General features: G+C 38.5%; 2 protein-coding genes and 1 long non-coding RNA gene across 3 annotated transcripts in view; 1 reads left to right on the top strand and 2 right to left on the bottom strand.

Annotated features, from left to right (window-relative positions):
* LOC148912815 (uncharacterized) overlaps positions 1–14,120 on the bottom strand; it is a 101,794-nt gene extending 87,674 nt beyond the window's left edge. The window contains exon 1 of the long non-coding RNA XR_016119226.1: positions 14,081–14,120. This is a non-coding gene — a long non-coding RNA (uncharacterized LOC148912815). The remainder of the gene's footprint in view (positions 1–14,080) is intronic.
* On the bottom strand, positions 709–3,673 carry LOC116307044 (uncharacterized). The gene is made up of 4 exons (XM_031717183.1): positions 3,613–3,673; positions 2,923–2,989; positions 2,288–2,526; positions 709–868 (listed from the first exon to the last, which is right to left on the bottom strand). Exons 2-4 carry the CDS (start codon positions 2,972–2,974, stop codon positions 782–784), a joined length of 378 nt encoding a protein of 125 aa, XP_031573043.1. The 5' UTR covers positions 2,975–2,989; positions 3,613–3,673; the 3' UTR covers positions 709–781.
* LOC148912816 (uncharacterized) lies at positions 7,042–10,080 on the top strand. Its single transcript, XM_089026736.1, has one exon. The coding sequence runs from the start codon at positions 7,042–7,044 to the stop codon at positions 10,069–10,071; it is 3,030 nt and encodes a 1,009-aa protein (XP_088882862.1). The 3' UTR covers positions 10,072–10,080.
* Positions 14,121–18,768: the final 4,648 nt, after the last annotated feature.

The raw sequence follows: 18,768 nt of genomic DNA, 5'->3' as shown, positions 1-18,768 counted from the left end.
ACGAACAGAGTACCAGAGCCTCATTAGAGATATATCTTCGATCAACCAGAATTGCCGATTGTTTCTAAACTTTTTCGTAGCAATAATCTATAAGCAATAATCTAGAATCGCATTATATGGTGAATGCTAAGCTGTTTTATTACAGTCACGACGTCAGAACTTGGCTGGAAGAACTTGGTCAGAACTTGGGAGGAAAACCGAAGAACCTAGAGAAAAACCCTGGAAGCACAGGAGAAAAACGCGATAAACAACTGTATTCACATACGACACGGCGCCCGGGATTAGGGGATAACAAAACATGGGCCGCATTGGTGAGAGGCGGCACATTAGCGACGCATGCGCGCACTCCACCAAAGCCTCTCATAGTTATTGGTCAATAAACCTTTTCAGCTTTGGTGTAATGTTTCCCCATTTCGGACCACGTATCAATCAATCAATCTTTATTTAGTACCAAAATTGCAAAATTACTTGTACTAAATTTACAAGAATACAGAAAATTGGTTCAAGCCAGCTGTAAAAGCGATAGGCTAAACGAGACAGTTGGCAATTAGTTGGCAGTTATCATTCTCTAGAGTATCATCATCTTTTTGTTAGTTGCGCATGAGAAAATAAAACACACGAATATGAACACAACTCAAACAGCGAAAATTAAACCCGAGCTAGAACGGCCTCAAGTTAATTTTTACCTTAAATAAATAGGATAAAGAAATTGATAAGCATAAATTTTGCACAGTGCTATTTTGACGTTTAATAACAATTATAAACCACTACATATCTAATATTAATGAGATTTAGACTCTATTTTGTCTTGAAGATCTTTTTGACTGTTTGATCCTCCGCTGTTGGAGAGGCATGGCGCATCTTTAACCTGAACAAAGCAAAATGCAAACATGAAGAACATACGTGCACAAACAACACTATTTGTGTATACACTCAGTTGAAGAATCGTTGTCGGGTTCAGAAACATAGAACATAAAAACGTTTATTCATTTTTGCCATCCATGCAGTCGGTTTAGAATGCCAAACGCGTATTAAAAACAGTAGATGATGCCACGGGTTGCCGGTCACAGCATGCATCTTATTAACGTATTTCCCATGTGCCATTTCGGTCTCAGCTTTTATGTTCTATGTTTCTGAACCCGACAACGATTCTTCAATTGAGTGTATTCTGACATTAAAATGAGGCTGATCTTTGATATTCACTTCAGGTACAGTGTACCTACATCGTGTTGTTAAAGTGCCTATCACCCTTCTGACAATATTTACAGTATTGATTCTACATGGGGTAAGATGTCGAATAACCTGAAAAAATTTCATAGTTTGAGTGCAGCTTCTTGAAATTATGAAGGTTTTTCCATGTCATATGCTGTGACGTATGAGGAGGCATTTATGGTTATTTGTTGTTCCCTGTAATTCGAAACACCGGCTTCTATGTGAAAACTAACTTGCCATAGTTTCTATAAGAGCAATGGGCAAAACAGTAAGGTTTTGTATATTAAATGATTACTCTTCATACGTCAAAACGTTAGCATATGGCATGGAAAAACCTTTATAACTTCAAGAAGCCGCACTCAAACTATGAAATTTTTCAGGTTATTCGACACTGTTACCCCATGTAGAATCAATACTGTGAATATTGTCAGAAGGGTGATAGGCACTTTAACACAGAGACGTTATTGTTAGTTTATTGTTAGTTTTATCGCTCAAGTTTCTCTTGATTGCTAAATAAAATGGCGACGAGAGCAGGACACCCGAGTGGAATTATGGGATTGATAGTCTCTTAGTTATGTAAATTTATGCAGATATCCTTTTAACTCGCTATAATTGTAAGAGCAAAGCGAAATAAAGTTAGTTACACAGTGTGATATGAGGCAAATGTTCTGAAGTATAATCACGCCGAGGTCACGCCGGAAGTCTTCGTATCGTAAATGCGGATTCGGATATAGTTTTTCTTCGAAATTATGGTGAGTGTATTTTTTAACGGCCTAAGATACAAAAGTATTTAACTTATAATTTCGAAGAAAGACTATATCCAAATCCACATTTACGATTCGAAGACTTCCGGCGCGACCTCGGGTCGGTTGCCGAAGGAAATCCGTTGAACCGGTGTACAGTGAGCTCCAAGTACGGGTCAGAACAAGCGAGGTAGTATGTGAATACAGGCAAATTTCATGGCTTAAAGACGCGGCCAACATGGCCGCTGTGACGTCAATTAAAAACGCTCATTCTGTTTACAAACAAGGTTAACCCTGCACAACTGAGAATTGAAAAGTAGAGCATTGCTTACCTTCATATCAATAACTGGTGTCAGAAGGCAACAAATGAACGGCTTATCAACAACACGTCTATGATTTGAATCTCTGATAAATGTGTGTGATTCCCCGCATCCGTATGAATTGTCTCCAATTTTTAAGAAATTATGAGGACAAGTTGTGCCGGCTTTATCCACTGCAGGAAGACACGTGGCCCAATCAGTATCAAACAAGCCTGCTTGTGGCCCCTGGCACTTGCCTGACACGCGGTGACCTTGATTAAAACAAGCATACGAATCGTTATCAAGACTGGGTATAGTCAGAATAATCGATAGGACGGCATTGGTGATTGAAAAGGAAAATCATTTTGAAGGTGATGATAATAAAATCAGAATGACGATAATAATAATAATAATAATAATAATAATAATGATAATAATAATAATGTTAATAATGATAATGATGACATGATATTCTTTTCCAGAGCTATTACATCTTCCATTCCCCATTCCCCATTCCCCATTCCCCATTCCCCATTCCCCATTCCCCATTCCCCATTCCCCATTCCCCATTCCCCATTCCCTTTACTGGTTTAGTAACGTCCCCTTAGTAGTAAGTAGTAGATCAGTGACGTAAGCGGCTTTACTAGTTAGCTAAATAAGCAACCTACCAAACTGAAAAATGACAGCAAGAAGGACTATGGATGCGATTTGAAACTTCATTTTTTATCTTTGTATCTGAAATTTTAAAAAATGAGTGCATTTGTACGTCGAGTTAATCATGTGACGAATTTTTTCATCCATGTTTTTTATTAGATTTTGCGCGCATATAGTCTTTTGGCTAATTCAAAATATTGCCCTCACCCCCAGTACTTTCCCCTTTAAAGATGGTGCAATAATGCGAAAGCTTGGCAATTTAAAAAAAATCGTTAAAGAAACAAAACCATTTCATAAAGAATTCGAAAATTATCAATGCTCTAAGTTATTTGAAAACTTTCAGTGAAGACATTTTATAGTATAGAAAAAGGAGGGATTTAAGACACGCAACCCAAGCAATTACAAAAACATGAAAATTGTGAGGTCAGTATATTGTGTGAGGCACAACTTGTTATATAGCACTTTATCAATGAAAATAAACTACTGCTTCCTAGGAATAGCTACGTATAGCATATAATGACTAGAAATACCTCGTAAGGAGCAACCGGATATTCTTAGTTTGAATTGATAAAATTAATGTATAAATAAATATTTGGAGATTATAAAATAAAAAAAATTAAAACTTAAATAAAGTTTGAAAGATTAAACAAAACAGAATTACTTTGATTCCAAAAAAGTGAGTCTGAAAACTAGAATATGCTTACCAATGATGAACTTTATGATGTTCTTTAGATGTCTGCAACTAGACTCGGTTTACCTAGCTATCCGTTAGTGATGCCAGGCTGTAATGATGACTTAAATCACAAATATGAGAACGATGACTTCATTGAGAACTCAACTGGTATTTGATTGTTGGTCGTCGCACAAAAACCATATGAATGGAAAATAACCGTATATGCCATGTCTTTGTATTCCTAGCAGGGCACCCGTTCTGAGAACATAAAACGCGTTTACTAGTGTTGAGTCTTACATATATCAAATATTAATAAGAAAACCGTAGCAAGACAAAGCTCTCTGTAATCGTTAATTTTTCAGTGGTCGTTGAAGTGTGTTGTGTCTTAAAGTGCACATGAACCCTTCGACAATACTTTCAGTACTGATTCTGCATAAAGTAAATAGTTGATTGGTAAAATATTTCTTGATTTGAGTGATGCGTCTTTAAGTTATGAAGGTTTATACTTCCAATATGTTAATGATGATGACGTCAGGTAAGGTATTTGAGTGTTTTTGTTGTAACTAGTAATACTAAATGCTGGCCATTTTGAAAATAAAAATTGTAAATAGCTTTCATGTAAACCATGAGTAAAATAATGATGCTTTTTAAATACTGTTTCTATGAACCAGTTCGATTTTGTATATTTGATTAAGCCTTAATAGACGTCACACTCATTAGCATATTGGAAGTATAAACCTTCATAACTTAGAAACGCATCACTCAAATCAAGAAATATTTTACCATTCAACTATTTACTTCGTGTAGAATCAGTACTGAAAGTATTGTCGAAGGGTTCATGTGCACTTTAAGGTATCATGGTACCCCTAGCACCCGGCGTGCTTTCAACTGAATATAGCGCAAAACCTTTTAATCAAAACCCAAGTAAAGTATACATTTTCTGAAAGCTGAATAAATGTAGAAACTATTCCTTTCTTTCTTTTTGTAAAATATAATAATCTCGTTAAGTTAGAGTGAATATTCAAACTTTTACATAAGTCTCTTCGCGGAGTTGCATACAGCCGCGTTACTGATCAGAAATAAGTGTTTACTTCCTTTCCGAGATCACTACATATCACTTGCCAAAATTGGTTTCCAAGTTTTTGATAATTTGCTCTGTTGCTTTGTTATGCGTTCCTAAAGATACAACGCCGCTGAAATATATGTATCCGATACAAAACTGAAGATAGCTTTGGAAGAGAGCAAACATTAAAAGTCGGAGACACCCTTTTTAAGAACAACTACCTGAGATGACTATTTTTAAAAATCAACGAAAAAAAGTAAAGATAAAGATTCGTTTTAATCGCTGTAAAATGCCAAGCTTTTAAATCATTATCAAAAAAGGTGCTTTCATCATTTCTGCCCTCACCGCTATAATAGAAAATCGTTGGCCTTTCTCAGGTTGTTCTAAACGCAATACCTGCTGCAAAGAAATTTTCAAGAAACGGGTAATTCCATTATTATAGGACAGGTGCTTTCATTTTCATCACCCTCTCTCTGTATTAAAAAATCGTTGACATTTTTTTAAATGTCGTAACCTTTTATTGGTGATTTTTTTTCTTTTTTTTTTTTTTTTTTCCTTTTTTTTAATAAAACTTCAAGAAAAATTTCCTAAGTCATTATTGAAAAGCAATTTGAAATGTCGTTCTCTTCAGGGGTAACTTCTTCCTAAAAACTGATATAAACTGATACAAATGACTTTATTATTTTGATCACTCTAGGATATCTAGGATATCCGCTTTGCTTCAACCCCAGTTTTCAAGAAACGGTTAACTCCACCTCAAATGAGTGAAAATCTCCAAAATACATAAACATATGTTTTGTTTTCAAAGTTGATCGATGTTTTGTCCTTTCCCAACCCAATACACGAATTCCACTTCAAACTTAATAAAAGATATTTAAACTCAACTAAAATTTAAGATTTTAAATGAATTACGGTTATGACAGAATTCCGATACAAAACATTATACAAATCATTATAAAAAATACTGAACTATATTTCACACTCGGAGAGGTAAAGAAGAAGGGGAAAAAGACAAAAGACAAAATAATTCCTTTTTTTTTTTTTTTGTTGACCTGTAAGCTCAATCAACCTTGAGATCTCATTGATTGCTTTCAACATTATGAAAGAATATATAATGAGAGATGATCATTGTTGCAAAGGTATCAAAGATTGACGAACTACTCTGACGTGCTCACCGTTAGAGACGGGGGTGTTTCCTACTCGACTCTCAGAGGTACGTAGCTTTATTTTTAAAATGTTTAACTATCTAATACAAAAATGAAATACCAAATCTCCATTTTATTGCTCTGTTGTTTTATCAACTGATAGATCACCTACAAATCCTCAAAAAAGATATGCGACAAAAAGTATATCGTAGAATTAAAGATAAAATCTCGATTATTAAACAAATAGTAATGCTCGCTTTGACCTTGATTCATTTATAATAAATTTCACCTAGGCCATTTTACATGTAAGTTAATTTCATCCAAACTTCCACTCGGTTTGTTCATTTGGCTTCGTTTATCAGACTTTTCTTTAGTAAGGTCGTGGCTCGAGCCTCGGCTAGACCAACGGTTCATGGTCACTTAAATTAACTGGAGAGAAGATGTTGCCTTCGTAACAATGTCTACGAATGCTTAGACCTTCGTCTTCTCGGATTACCACGTAAAATCATGGCGGTCCCGTCGGCGACAGTACATTGCACTAATTTGATCAAATCCCCTCAAAATCTCCATACCCATCCCACAATCACCCCATTAAGAAATCACTAGTGAAGGCCAGACAATGAGAGTGATAATTGCCAGGTTTTCTTTATGTCCTCAGTCTGGTTCCTTAACGTCCCTCCGATAGTGAGGTAGTAGAGAGTTTTAGATTGACTTTTTTTTCTCCCCGCAAACGGCAAACGTGACCACGTTTTCATAGTTTTCCTGTATTTTACTTTACCTTTTACAAACCTTCTCCGTGACCAAGCGCAAATATTCTTTTGTTTTTCTACTACTTGGAATTTTTTGCGATATTTTTCAGTGATTTAAAAGAATTTTGTACTGATCAACTGACGTTTCACGTTTGCCGCGAGACTGTGCAACGCCAGCCTGCGGGTAACATCTCAAATATAGGGTGTTTTGATATTTGGAGATAAGTAGTTGCTATTACAATTGTCATTGAAAATGGTGAACATATGTTCCAGTCAAATTTGGCATCATTAATAATAATAATAATAATAATAATAATAATAATAATAATAATAATAATAATAATAATAATAATAATAATAGTTGAAGTGGATGCATGAATGGCCAATGTAGAGAGTGCTTGTGTCCGAGGATCGAACCCACGACCAGGCACAGCGATAAGAAGCAGTGCGTTCACAAATGAAAACTTTTTTGTTGTTGTTTTTATCAGGTTCAACTGATCATTATGACATCAAGTTCAGGCTTCCAAGTAAAATTTCAAAAGATATGCATCATAACCGTACTATTCGTTCTTTTGGCATCAACAACCGCCAAAGAAAAGCCAGAATCCAAAAATCCAAGGTGGGCTCAAAAAATACTCGACGTTCTTAAAGCCAGAGATTCAGTCGTAAAAATTTTTACAGCTCTGGGAGAGAAGGTAACGAACGAGAAATTAGAAGAACTAGTTTCTAGCCTGATTGAATATACAAATAAATTCAAGGGTATTGACAACCTCGACGCCTCGACCTTGGAACAGGATAAAAGCCTCATTAAAGATATCTTCGATCAACCAGAAATGCCGATTGTTTCTAAACATTTTCGTAGCAATAATCTAGAATCGCACTATGGTGAACGTGGCTTAGGATTCGTATTGAAAACATTCAAGGGTTATCACAGCGCTCGCTGTATACAGCAAGTATATTCTCCTCCTCAGCCAGATAGAGGCTTTGAACTCCCCCTGCAATCCATGTGTACCACTGTTAAAGAAGATCTTGGAAAGCAAGAAAAGTACACTTACTCAACTGATAAAATCTGCAAGAATGTCAACGAGTGTGCCGGACAGGGAAAACCTCATCCCTATGGCGACTCGAAAGGTACTAGCGCAGCAGATGCCTGTACAAAAGAAGACAACAAATGCGATGTAATCAAAGCACTTCCCATGATGGGAGCTTTGTTGTGGTACAGGACGAGTGACATCATAGCACAGAGCCTTTGTTCTAATACTCTTGGCCAACCAGATGCGTCTTCACTGGACCAAAAATTAAAAGACCTTGATTCGATGTCACATATGGTTATTGCGTACGCCGCCACCCTACATTGGAGGGATTTCTTCCAAAAAGCAGCCAGAACAAGAGCATTTTCCAACCTTGAAAATGCTATGTCCTTGGTCGAACAACGAATCAAAACCATTGAATTTGCCACCTCAGCCTGCAAAAGTGTTGAAGCTACCGACATGTGCACGGTTGGGGATATTTACAAAGAATATCAATCACTAAAAGGATTAAAAAAGACCCGGACCACAGAAAGGCGAGACCTGCATCTCCAGGTCAACGTTGACCATGGAAAGATGGTAGAGTTAAAACAGGAAGCCCTGCGACATATTGAGCTTTTAGGAAACATCAGAAACCTCAATGAAGATCTCCAAGCATCTGTTAAAGGAATTTCAAAGTACTTTATTGGCCTTGCAGATTATGACCAACGTATTGCTGATGCTGATGTGGCATTTATTGATGGAAAACTAAAAGAGTTTGACGAAAAGGCTACAAAAGTGTCAAAAAAACTTGAAAAAGACATGCAAGCCGCCATGACATCAATGCTTGCAGGAAAGATAGCTCAGTTAATCGAAGAATCTGTTATTCTTAAACTGAAAATTGCTGAAAACATGAACCCACTAAAAGCCATTTTTGGTGGCGTGAGCGCAGGTGATATATATGACCAAATTGGACAAGTGGCTGCTGCCGCCGCTGATGTCACACATGCTGTAGCTCTGCAGACTTCGCTAATAGGGGTTCTCCAGGATACCTATCAACTGACCAGGAAATTTAAAGAAAACGCAAACCAGATAAGCGATTTGCAAACGCTCATAGACTCAATCAAAAACAACGACGTTAAAAAGCTTGAGGAAGATGCTGACAAATTTATCAAAGCCTATGGTGATTACACCCCCAAAGTGGATCGTAGCTTGCTAGCACAGAATGATGGTTTGTGGGGAGCTTTCAAGGACACGACCTGTGATTTGCTGATGAACGTAGAGGGTGTTGCTGCTAATATTCCTAGAGGTGTTGCTGGAGGAATGCTATTGTGTGAGAGGCTGGAAGGAACACTGGCAGAGTTCTCAACTCTCCGAGAGGACATATTTGACTTTCAGTTTGATCTTGTAGACTCGTTTGCTCGGGTAATTCGCGGCAACATTGCTAAGAAGCTCGCAAAAGAAATAAAGCCCGCTAACGACCTTCTAGACGCAGGCAAACTTATGCTTGGATTTTTCATGACCCAATATCGGCTTCAATCCGAAGCATTTTTGTACTGTGATAAACTAGAGTACAGGAATCAAGGAAGAAAAATTGAAGCTTGTAATATACAAAATGAATATTTCGACCCTAGTGCTTTAGATAACCTCATTGCGTACGACCCACCTGGACAATATCATGAAGACGAGCGATTCGTCTATATTCCTACAAAACCTCAGTTCCAAGGAGACAAAGGTTTCATCAACCTACCGTCTTTGGCTAAGGGGGAAGATGTTGTCTTCCATATACCTAGAAAAACAGAATGGCTGAGGAAGTATAACTGGCTTTCAGCAGGTGAAACGTTGGCGGACTTTGTCGTGAGTTTCAAGCTGTACCTCCCCCTTAAGTCCTACGATGCTGTAAAAAATAGAAAACGCCATCTCAAGACCAAAATCTATCTTCAACCGAAGTCAGGTAGCTTCGTGAGTGAAAGTTCAAAAGTTGTATACAACCTTCCTCCAGAGACCAGCGAGTATTACACTTTGTACGATGAGGGATACCATCCATCAAGATGTCCAAATGGAAAAGAGATCACCAACCCTTATAGTCTTTGTGGAAATCTTCCTCGTATTTGCGATACATTGTCAAGAGAACCTGGTAGAAGTTTGATGCCAACCATTCTGACAACTTGGAAATTAAACTACACTGTAGAGAGTGGCCATAATGATTTGAAATGGGATGCACCAGATCCTGCGACTGATCTTCTGATTATCGGGAAAGTGAAACTTCGCTTCCCTGCCCTCAAACGATCTTCTGGCAAGAGAAGCGATCTTTTCAAGAGAAGTGATGAACCAGCTTTTGGATGCTGCACAGGGAACAAATACCGACTAAAATGGAATGATCCAGCATGCAGCTCATGTCCCTCCAAGCCAACTGCTTCTCTGTCTGAGATGGGAGGTTACTACTGCAAAAAGGGAACAGAAGAAGTTGCTAAAGAACCACCTTCTACTCCAAGTACATCTTCAGACACAAGGGAAACTATTTGAAACCAGTAAAGTGCGTAGATTGATTCCATAATTCTTAGTTTTAGTCGCTCCTTTAACCGAGGGTTGTGGTCGCTCAACGCGATGTGTAAGCGATATCCAGAATCGACAAGAGAGATGACGCCGACTTATGGAATCAGTCTATCACTGATCAAATGCGTAGACATTCGTTATCATGAAACTACACATTTAGCCTCAGTTAAATGGTCAATTTTAACTTTCTATAGATTACAATAGAACGTTTTAGCACAAAGACATTCTAATAACCATGGTTTTTATTTTTCAATTCCAAGTACGCGTATCATTCTCTTAAGACTAATTACGTTTGTTTGAGTGGTTTCCATATAAATGCGTCATCTCACGCGCAACCGGACAAAGAAATGACACTCTAGGGAATGACACGGAATCTGAAATGAAATAACAAAATTACCAGAAATATAGCTCGATTAAAAAAATGAATGAAAGAAATGAACTGTCTCGTAATATTGATGTCAAAAGCATAAAAGTATTGCTGTTGTTTCTAGTTGATGTGTATCCCGTAGCTTAAGTCTCAGATGCCTTAAAGAATGGATTGGCATAATTAAGGATAACCAGGCGCTCGGTTGTATAAATAGAGGATATTACACGATGGCGCGAAGATATGAAGTTTATCTTCGAGTGGTTAGAATATTTTTCAACACGAGAAGATAAACTTCATATCTTCAAGCCAACATGTAATTTTCTTTTTATCATATAGACACATTCACAAACAAAAACGTGTTGTAAACATTGGAAAAGACGTAATCGATATCCTCACTAGTGAAGATATGGAAAATATGTTATTCCTGCCTTGTGGCATGTCTTCCTGCCTTGTGGCATGTCTTCCTGCCTTGTGACATGTCTTCCTGCCTTGTGACATGTCTTCCTGCCTTGTGGCATGTCTTCCAGCCTTGTGACATGTCTTCCTGCCTTGTGGCATGTCTTCCTGCCTTGTGGCATGTCTTCCTGCCTTGTGTCATGTCTTCCTGCCTTGTGGCATGTCTTCCTGCCTTGTGACATGTCTTCCTGCCTTGTGGCATGTCTTCCTGCCTTGTGACATGTCTTCCAGCCTTGTGACATGTCTTCCTGCCTTGTGGCATGTCTTCCTGCCTTGTGGCATGTCTTCCTACCTTGTGACATGTCTTCCTGCCTTGTGACATGTCTTCCTACCTTGTGGCATGTCTTCCTGCCTTGTGACATGTCTTCCTGCCTTGTGACATGTCTTCCAGCCTTGTGGCATGTCTTCCAGCCTTGTGGCATGCCTTCCTGCCTTGTGGCATGTCTTCCTGCCTTGTGGCATGTCTTTCTGCCTTGTGGCATGTCTTCCTGCCTTGTGGCATGTCTTCCAGCCTTGTGGCATGTCTTCCTGCCTTGTGGCATGTCTTCCTGCCTTGTGGCATGTCTTCCTGCCTTGTGGCATGTCTTCCTGGCTTGTGGCATGTATTCCAGCTTTGTAACATGTCTTCTTTCTTTGTGGCATGTCTTCCTGCCTTGTGACATGTCTTCCAGCCTTGTGGCATGTCTTCCTGCCTTGTGGCATGTCTTGTTTCTTTGTGGCATGTCTTCCTGCCTTGTGACATGTCTTCCCACCTTATGACATGTCTTCCCGCCTTTTGACATGTCTTCTTTCTTTGTGCCATGTCTTCCTGCCTAGTAAAATATCTCCCGCCTTGTGCATGACATTTGTTAATTCCCACCTACCTTTTTGAATGTCTTCTCGCCTTCTACTGGCATTTTTTATATACATACGTCTTTGAGGTGTAAGTAAATAGCCATAGAAAACAGGTGCTCCTACGAAGCCGATGGTACAAGTCAGCGATTGTTTACATCGTTGATGGCTGGGAATTACATCCATTGGATAAACCAACGGTAGACGTCATCCACATTCTTTATCTTCCCATGCAGGGACACTCGAATGCCTTTGTCACATTTAACATATCAACATGAAAATATTCATTTCAAAATAAACAACCGTTATTCTCTTACAACAGCCTAAAATCCAAAGAATAATGTTTGGTAGCAAAACTATGGAATCTTTATAGTAAGTATTATAGTATCTTGTGACTATAATTGAAAAATATTAATTATTTAGTATCTAATTTGGTCGGGAAAACCTATAAGGTAGCTATTTCTATGCGTCTGACCGTGGTAGGTATTAATTACCTCGCCAAGGAGAACTGATAAAAAAAGCTACTTTAAAACCTCGACCCAATTAGCGAAAAGTTATAAAGCTATTTGATGTTTTTAATCTTTGTAGCGGAAGTGATTACATAATTTGCTGACGCAAATTCAATTATTTGGTCAAATTATTTACGGCAGGCACCATAGATCTTTTTTAAGTATCGAGAATTCAGAACAAAGAAATAATAACCTTTTAAAAAATTTCTTTAGACCCGGCCGGTGTTTTTTGAGAGTTTTAGGCTTTGAGTAATCTAAAAAGTATAGCTGAGATTTTTTTAAAGCAATATTGCCGAAACCTTTTCTTTTTTTTTTTTTTTTTTTTTTACTTCAAATTGATCAGAAACCTTTTTGCATATTCATTATGAAGTTATCTTCATTTTGAAATTAATCACAAAAATAATATTTCTAAATTTTTACCCATCTATCATAATATTTAATTTTTATAGCTGAATGAGGGGGAAAAAGAAAAAAAAAGTTTAAATAAATAGGCTTTTTAAAGTTAAAAAAAATCATTTCTTTTACTCTATCAGCCGAAGCATTATTCATTAATTCAGACAAGGGAATCAAATATTAACTACGGGAATAAGACTTCGCAAGTTTAGCTCTATTCGAAATTATTGATTTTACCAATACGTGTTTCGATGGCCTGAGATATTTTCTATATTTTTAGTTTTGATGATATAATTTATATCATAACTGGTAACTAATCGAAAAAATATAATCAGTTCAATATTCTCACGACTCCATTTCTTTTCGTTTAACGACGACATTTTGAAAATACAGTTTCAGTTTTTTTTCAGTTTTCTCTCTTTTTTTTTTTTTTTTTTTTTTTTTTTTTTCTCTCCAGTTTTTGAACATTCAATTTTTTCAGATTAGGCGTAATGTATTTGGCGCTAACTTTTTTGTTTGAGTTTCATTCGTTGCATATATCTTAATTAATAGCACTTTCCCAACCGTTACCGGCGAAAAACAAAATATAATACGGCCCTTTTCAATCGCGACGAATTAATGCCGGTCAAACAAGCAAAAAGATCGCTAAGATCTTGCCACAACTTATTCTCTTAATTTATTCTCTACTTTGAACAATTAGATATATGAACAGAAAATCCTGCCATGAAGAAACACTCAGAAAAATATCTGTAGAAAAATTATTAATTTGGACCCAGAAGTCGTTTTTCGTTCGAATTACGTCACACTTAACAGCTCTATAACTCAAAGGATGGCACGTGATCTGAAAGGAGAAAACAATACTATAATATTTTTGGTTGTAGTGAAGCTATTAAAGTAGCCGTTTTTGAACTGATATTTTCACTGCATAATTAATGAACTCATCGCTAAAAGTTATGTAACCCCCAGATTCCGACGTGATCATGCTTATAATCGATAGCCATGATCCTTTGCGTCTCTGTCATATAAATATACGCTCCCATCTAGAGCATGATCACTTCTATATTTTTGGGCCCACCTATCTCCCCTGGTGGCGGTGACATACCACGCCATATGTACCTTCATTACATACCTATTACCTCAATTGTCGCGGATTTTTCTCCCATAACTTAACCATCTGCGATGAGGTAATGAGTATGCAGTGAAGATATAGAACAATCCTGCTAGAATGACCCCTAGTGTGCAACGACCTTAAAGGCTCGTGTGTATATATTGTACCTAAAAAATACAAGTGCCCCATGGGATATCCCATGGTATGCCACTTAAAACCATGGTATAGCTACAATCCGCGCCAAAACTAGTTGAGACTCATAACCAACTTCCCCTTCTCATCCGCCAAACACAACACAAACTATATTACTTCCACCCTCCCCCTCCCCCCCCCCCCCCCCCCCCCCCCCCCCCCCAGCAATATATACAATACAATACAATACAATTTTATTTGGCACTTTATACTTAATAGTACATGGGTGTTTGATTCCAAATATATTATAGGTATATATATATATATACCATGTATTAGGTAATTTTCTTATTTCATTTTCACGTATCACCATACATTGATGAATGTATGCTGATATGGCTCTTTGTAGAGACGCTGATTTTGAATTGATTAAGAACATAAAACGACTGTCAGCGCTCATATTGTTGAAATTAATGCTGGTGTTTTTTTCTATGAACTCTCTTAAGTCGTTTCTATGAGATTCATATAGTGGACACCAAACTAGAAAGTGTTTTTCGTTTTCTACTCCCGACTTACACACTGGGCAAATCCTTTCATCGTAAATGAGATAAGGCCTCTTATACCTCCCCGTTTCTACTTCAAGCTTATGGTTACTAATTCTTAATTTTGTAAGCGCCACTCTGTGCTTAATATTGGTGACTTGACTTAAATATTCTTCAAAGTTATAATCCGTTTTGAACTGACGAAAGACTCTGAGTTTATTTTTATGTCTGTCGTCTTTCCTTTCATCATTGTGGAGATTACTCCATAAAATTTGCCTCTCAATGTCATATATTCTTTGGGTTATTATTTTTCCATACCATTTCCATAATATTGAGATGATCCGCTTCTGATTTCAGTGAGGGGTGTACCTTGTACAAAAACAACATTGAACTGAGGGGGAGGGGGAGGGGGAGGGGGGTCGATAAGAGTAAAGTTGGGATCCATTTATTAAAAGGTAAGCAAATGTCAAGAGAAGAGTAGTAAATTAAAAATTAAACAATGAGGGGAATCTCAACAGTTTTGGCGCGAATTTTAGTTTATATTTATGTTTTAGGAATATAAAATACATATTACTACTTGACGACTGGAATGAATTACTCGACATCATGGGAATCCCAGGAGCTTTAAGACTGGCTCACACAGTTGCAATCCTTCTAGCATCCGGCGTGCACACCAGCTTTCAGTGCCTGCTTGGTAATGCTAATACAGAAACTGGGCACGCATTGGTTGGTGCGAGCTTCAACTCCTTTACAGCCGTAAATTATTCGGAATGTCTTAAGGAATGTGTCCAAAGTGCAAGCTGTAAAAGCCTGAATTTTGTCCTGAGGAATGTGACATGTGATTTAAATAGCGAAACCAAACACTCACGACCTGGTCTTTATGTAAGAAGAGAGAGCATCATTTACACCACGAAAACATCTGACCATCGAGGTATGCATTCTTCGATATGCTTGTCAACCTAAATAGCCTTGCCCGTACATGCTTCCATAGTGATTTTTTTCTTCGTTCCTTGCTAGTAGTATAGGGAATGGGGGTTCCAGCGCAATCTCAACACGGGGTAAGACCCGCGTCAAAAATCCACCTACGGACGACCCCCACTCCAAGTGTGGTTGAGGGCAACAGCGCACTTAAATATGTTAGTCTATATATGGAGTGCGAAGATTGTAAAGAGTTTGCTTATGATTTCTGTGTAAAGTGCTTGAAACCCAAGTTTGTACCTACTAAGCCAAATAAGTATATTTGTTGTGGTAAAAAAATGCAAATAGAAGACGACACGTCAGCACAGTGTTACGAGTGTGGTAAGAATATTCGTAATGCCGTACCAAATGCTACCAGAGAGCAGTATTACGCCAATGGAGGTCGTAAGAAGACCCCATACAAAAGAATAAAATACTTCAGGGACTGGATGAGTCATATCCAAGGTTTACATCCGATATATTTAAGCGACGAAGTAAAGAAGAAAATCATAGACCACTTAGAAGAGCCAACCCCGCAAAGTCTACGGAAGACATTGAAAAAATTAAAACTAGGGAAATATTACAAAGCTATTCCCTATCTTTTGTCTGAAATTACCGGCAAGTCTATTCCTGAGGTTTCTGATATGACAAAAGCCGAGTGGATGTTTTGTCGGCTGAATAAGGATATTCCTTATTACCCCGACGTAATTTACGAAATATTTTACAAAATAGACCCCAGCCACCCCCTATTAGGATGGATTCCGAGAAGATAGTGAATCTTATGCCATAAGATGAGCGAATAGCATAAATCTTATGCCATAAGATGAGCGAATAGCATAAATCTTATGCCATAAGATGAGTAATTAGCATAAATCTTATGGCATAAGATTACGCGTAATTTCTAGACTGACGTTCGATATGTAAATAGAATCCCGTCACGATATTTACTGAGCAAGCTTTCTTTGAAGCTCTTCTTTTGCCTCCTGGTAGATCTTTTTGCGAGATTCCTCGGAAAGATCTTTTACGACTGTTTTTTTATTCCTTATGTCCGTCTTTAATTTCTCGTATTTGTCTTCTTCGGCCAGAATAAGCGAGAATTCTACGTCGTCTATCTTTCTGTCACGCAAAGCCTTTGAGACAAGGTCGGTAATAGTATTTACTTTAGCCCTAGACAGAGCTATTGTCGTGTCATGCTTGGATATTTTCGTGGATAGCTTTTTCATAATACCCGTAGCAACAGCAGAAATAATACCACAGGTTGCCCCAACGCCGGCCAAAGGAACTCCAACGATTATTCCCGGCCCAGTAAGCGAAGTAGCAACGCCAGAGCCCGTTAACACAACAGATATGGACCCTGAAGTTATCGCAATCTTATGTAGCGTAGTCCGGGCTCTAACGTATTTCTTCCTAACTTTTTCATAGTGTTTTGTCTGCCCTTCCAAGTAAGCCAGGATTAAGTTCGCTTTATTAAGCCTGAAATTCTCCGCGTTTAATTCGTTAGGACCTGTATCCTTAGTGGTAGCGTGATAATTGGGAACATCTGGGTACAACTGAGGTGCTGATGGTATAACATCCATTATATATACTAATGTACGACGCTTTTGGGAATGATATCGAGGAGCAGCCACATCACGACAACCGGGATTACTGGAATTGGAGAGCATTTAGGAAGATGTTTCCACATGCAGACCCTAGTAAGTTCGAAAGAAGACCCGATGGGATTTACTTTAACGGCTCCAGGATGTACAGCAATGCAGACTTGGAACATTCAAAGCTGGAGCAAGTAGGTGATCAGGTGCAGCGATTGACGATTGTACGCCCCGTTCATAAAGAAAGGCCACCAAAACCCGAGCATAAAGCACCTAATTTTCCTAGAAACTTATTGTTAATCACGGAAGATTACCCATTTTACGATGCTGAAGGTGGTGTAAACAACTTCGAAAAGCTGGTAACGCACCTGAAGATTTCAGTGGGTAAACAATCATTTAACGTAATACTAAGAAATATCTATAAGAATACGATGTTGAAGCATACGTCGGGTAAAGAGGCCAGGGAATGGTTAGCAGGGCCCAATATGCGGTATTGGCCGCAGCAGTTAGACTTTGCTATTTGGGCTGCCACTAAAGGTTGTGGTGTTGCCGCGGACATGTTTCACATTCCAATTATGCAGTTTCACGTTGCCTTTACGGTAAGGAGGTTGTTGAAGGAGCTTAACGCACCCCTACCAGGAGATGGAGCATTTAATCCAATGAATAACCGATATGACGCCGCAGCCCTGGAAAGGTTAATTAATGAGTTCAAACCACAGCAAAAAGACTTTCGTTATAAGGAGGGTAAGACGCATGGGCTGGGTATAGTTTACGTTTGGGGTGCCAATGGTGAGAAGCCGGCTGACTACGGACATCAGGAATACCCAAGTAATGAGTTAGAGTTCAGTGATATGGGTGGTAATAAGGGTAATAATTCATTAATTACCAGGATTCAAACGAACTACCCCGGCACTTGGGATCCATTTGTGTTAATGAAAGGAAAAGGTTTAAGGAACCTAGCCAGGATTAACCGTAGCATTGAAGCATTCGTGTACTGCATCCTGGGAGCGCAGGTAAATACCCGCAACCCCATTGTTGGATCCCAAGGCGCTTCACAGGAAACGCAACAAGAATTCCTAACTTTATTTGAGTCTGCAATAATAGAAAATGACATATCTAAATCGGTGCAGAGATATCAATTAGCGGTGCAGCAGTCTAAAGTGCGACTGGATTACGCTTTGTCGCCTGGTTGTTGGTTAATGCCAAGTAATTTGGTTATTAACACCAATTCCGTTGTGGGTTATAACAACAAGCTGCAGCGAGCTACTAAGGATATGAAGTTTGGGGTGAATGACGTGAACTCTGACATGACCAAGGGCATTACTCACTTCGTAGAGAAACCAAAAAAAGAGGTAGAAAAACCATCGAAGAAGGCGCATGTAGGAAAACCCGAACCAAAGAAACCAGTAAAGAAGGTTACCGAGGAATATGACCATGACTTACTAAAAGCCGGCTTAGCAGCTGCAAGCATTGGTCTAAGTTATTATATATGGCGATGAACAACCCCTACGTAGCTGGAGTAGATTGTGTTTATACGACTTACGCAGGCGAGAAAAAATACAACCAGGCATCTTGGGTTGATGTCACGGGTATGTCCGTGGATTTGAACTACTCAGGAAAGAAATTGATCCTTTGTAGTATTTGCATTGGTACGAGCAGCCATGCCAACGTGGGCTTTAGGTTCCTGGATGAGAATGGCATACTGCAGCCTATGCGCGCGAAGACAAGCAACAGGGAGCCTGTACATTTTTCCGTAGAGCCCAACCCAGCCAGCGAGGAAAAT

This window comes from Actinia tenebrosa, unplaced genomic scaffold, assembly GCF_029948245.1.
Source record: "Actinia tenebrosa isolate PJP-AT-01 unplaced genomic scaffold, QUT_ActTen_1.0 PGA_scaffold10__47_contigs__length_13832649, whole genome shotgun sequence".
In the NCBI taxonomy this organism is placed as follows: domain Eukaryota; kingdom Metazoa; phylum Cnidaria; class Anthozoa; order Actiniaria; family Actiniidae; genus Actinia; species Actinia tenebrosa.
This window is presented reverse-complemented; position numbering and strand designations above follow the sequence as displayed.

What these genes read in the sequence shown, in the direction of transcription:
- LOC116307044 (XM_031717183.1), bottom strand. Translation starts at nt 2,974, where the DNA reads ATGAAGTTTCAAATCGCATCCATAGTCCTTCTTGCTGTCATTTTTCAG. An exon ending in TGCTGTCATTTTTCAGTTTG is followed by an intron (nt 2,527 to 2,922) that starts GTAGGTTGCTTA and finishes GTTTTAATCAAG; the next exon opens with GTCACCGCGTGTCAGGCAAG. An exon ending in CACCAGTTATTGATATGAAG is followed by an intron (nt 869 to 2,287) that starts GTAAGCAATGCT and finishes TGCTTTGTTCAG; the next exon opens with GTTAAAGATGCGCCATGCCT.
- LOC148912816 (XM_089026736.1), top strand. Translation starts at nt 7,042, where the DNA reads ATGACATCAAGTTCAGGCTTCCAAGTAAAATTTCAAAAGATATGCATC.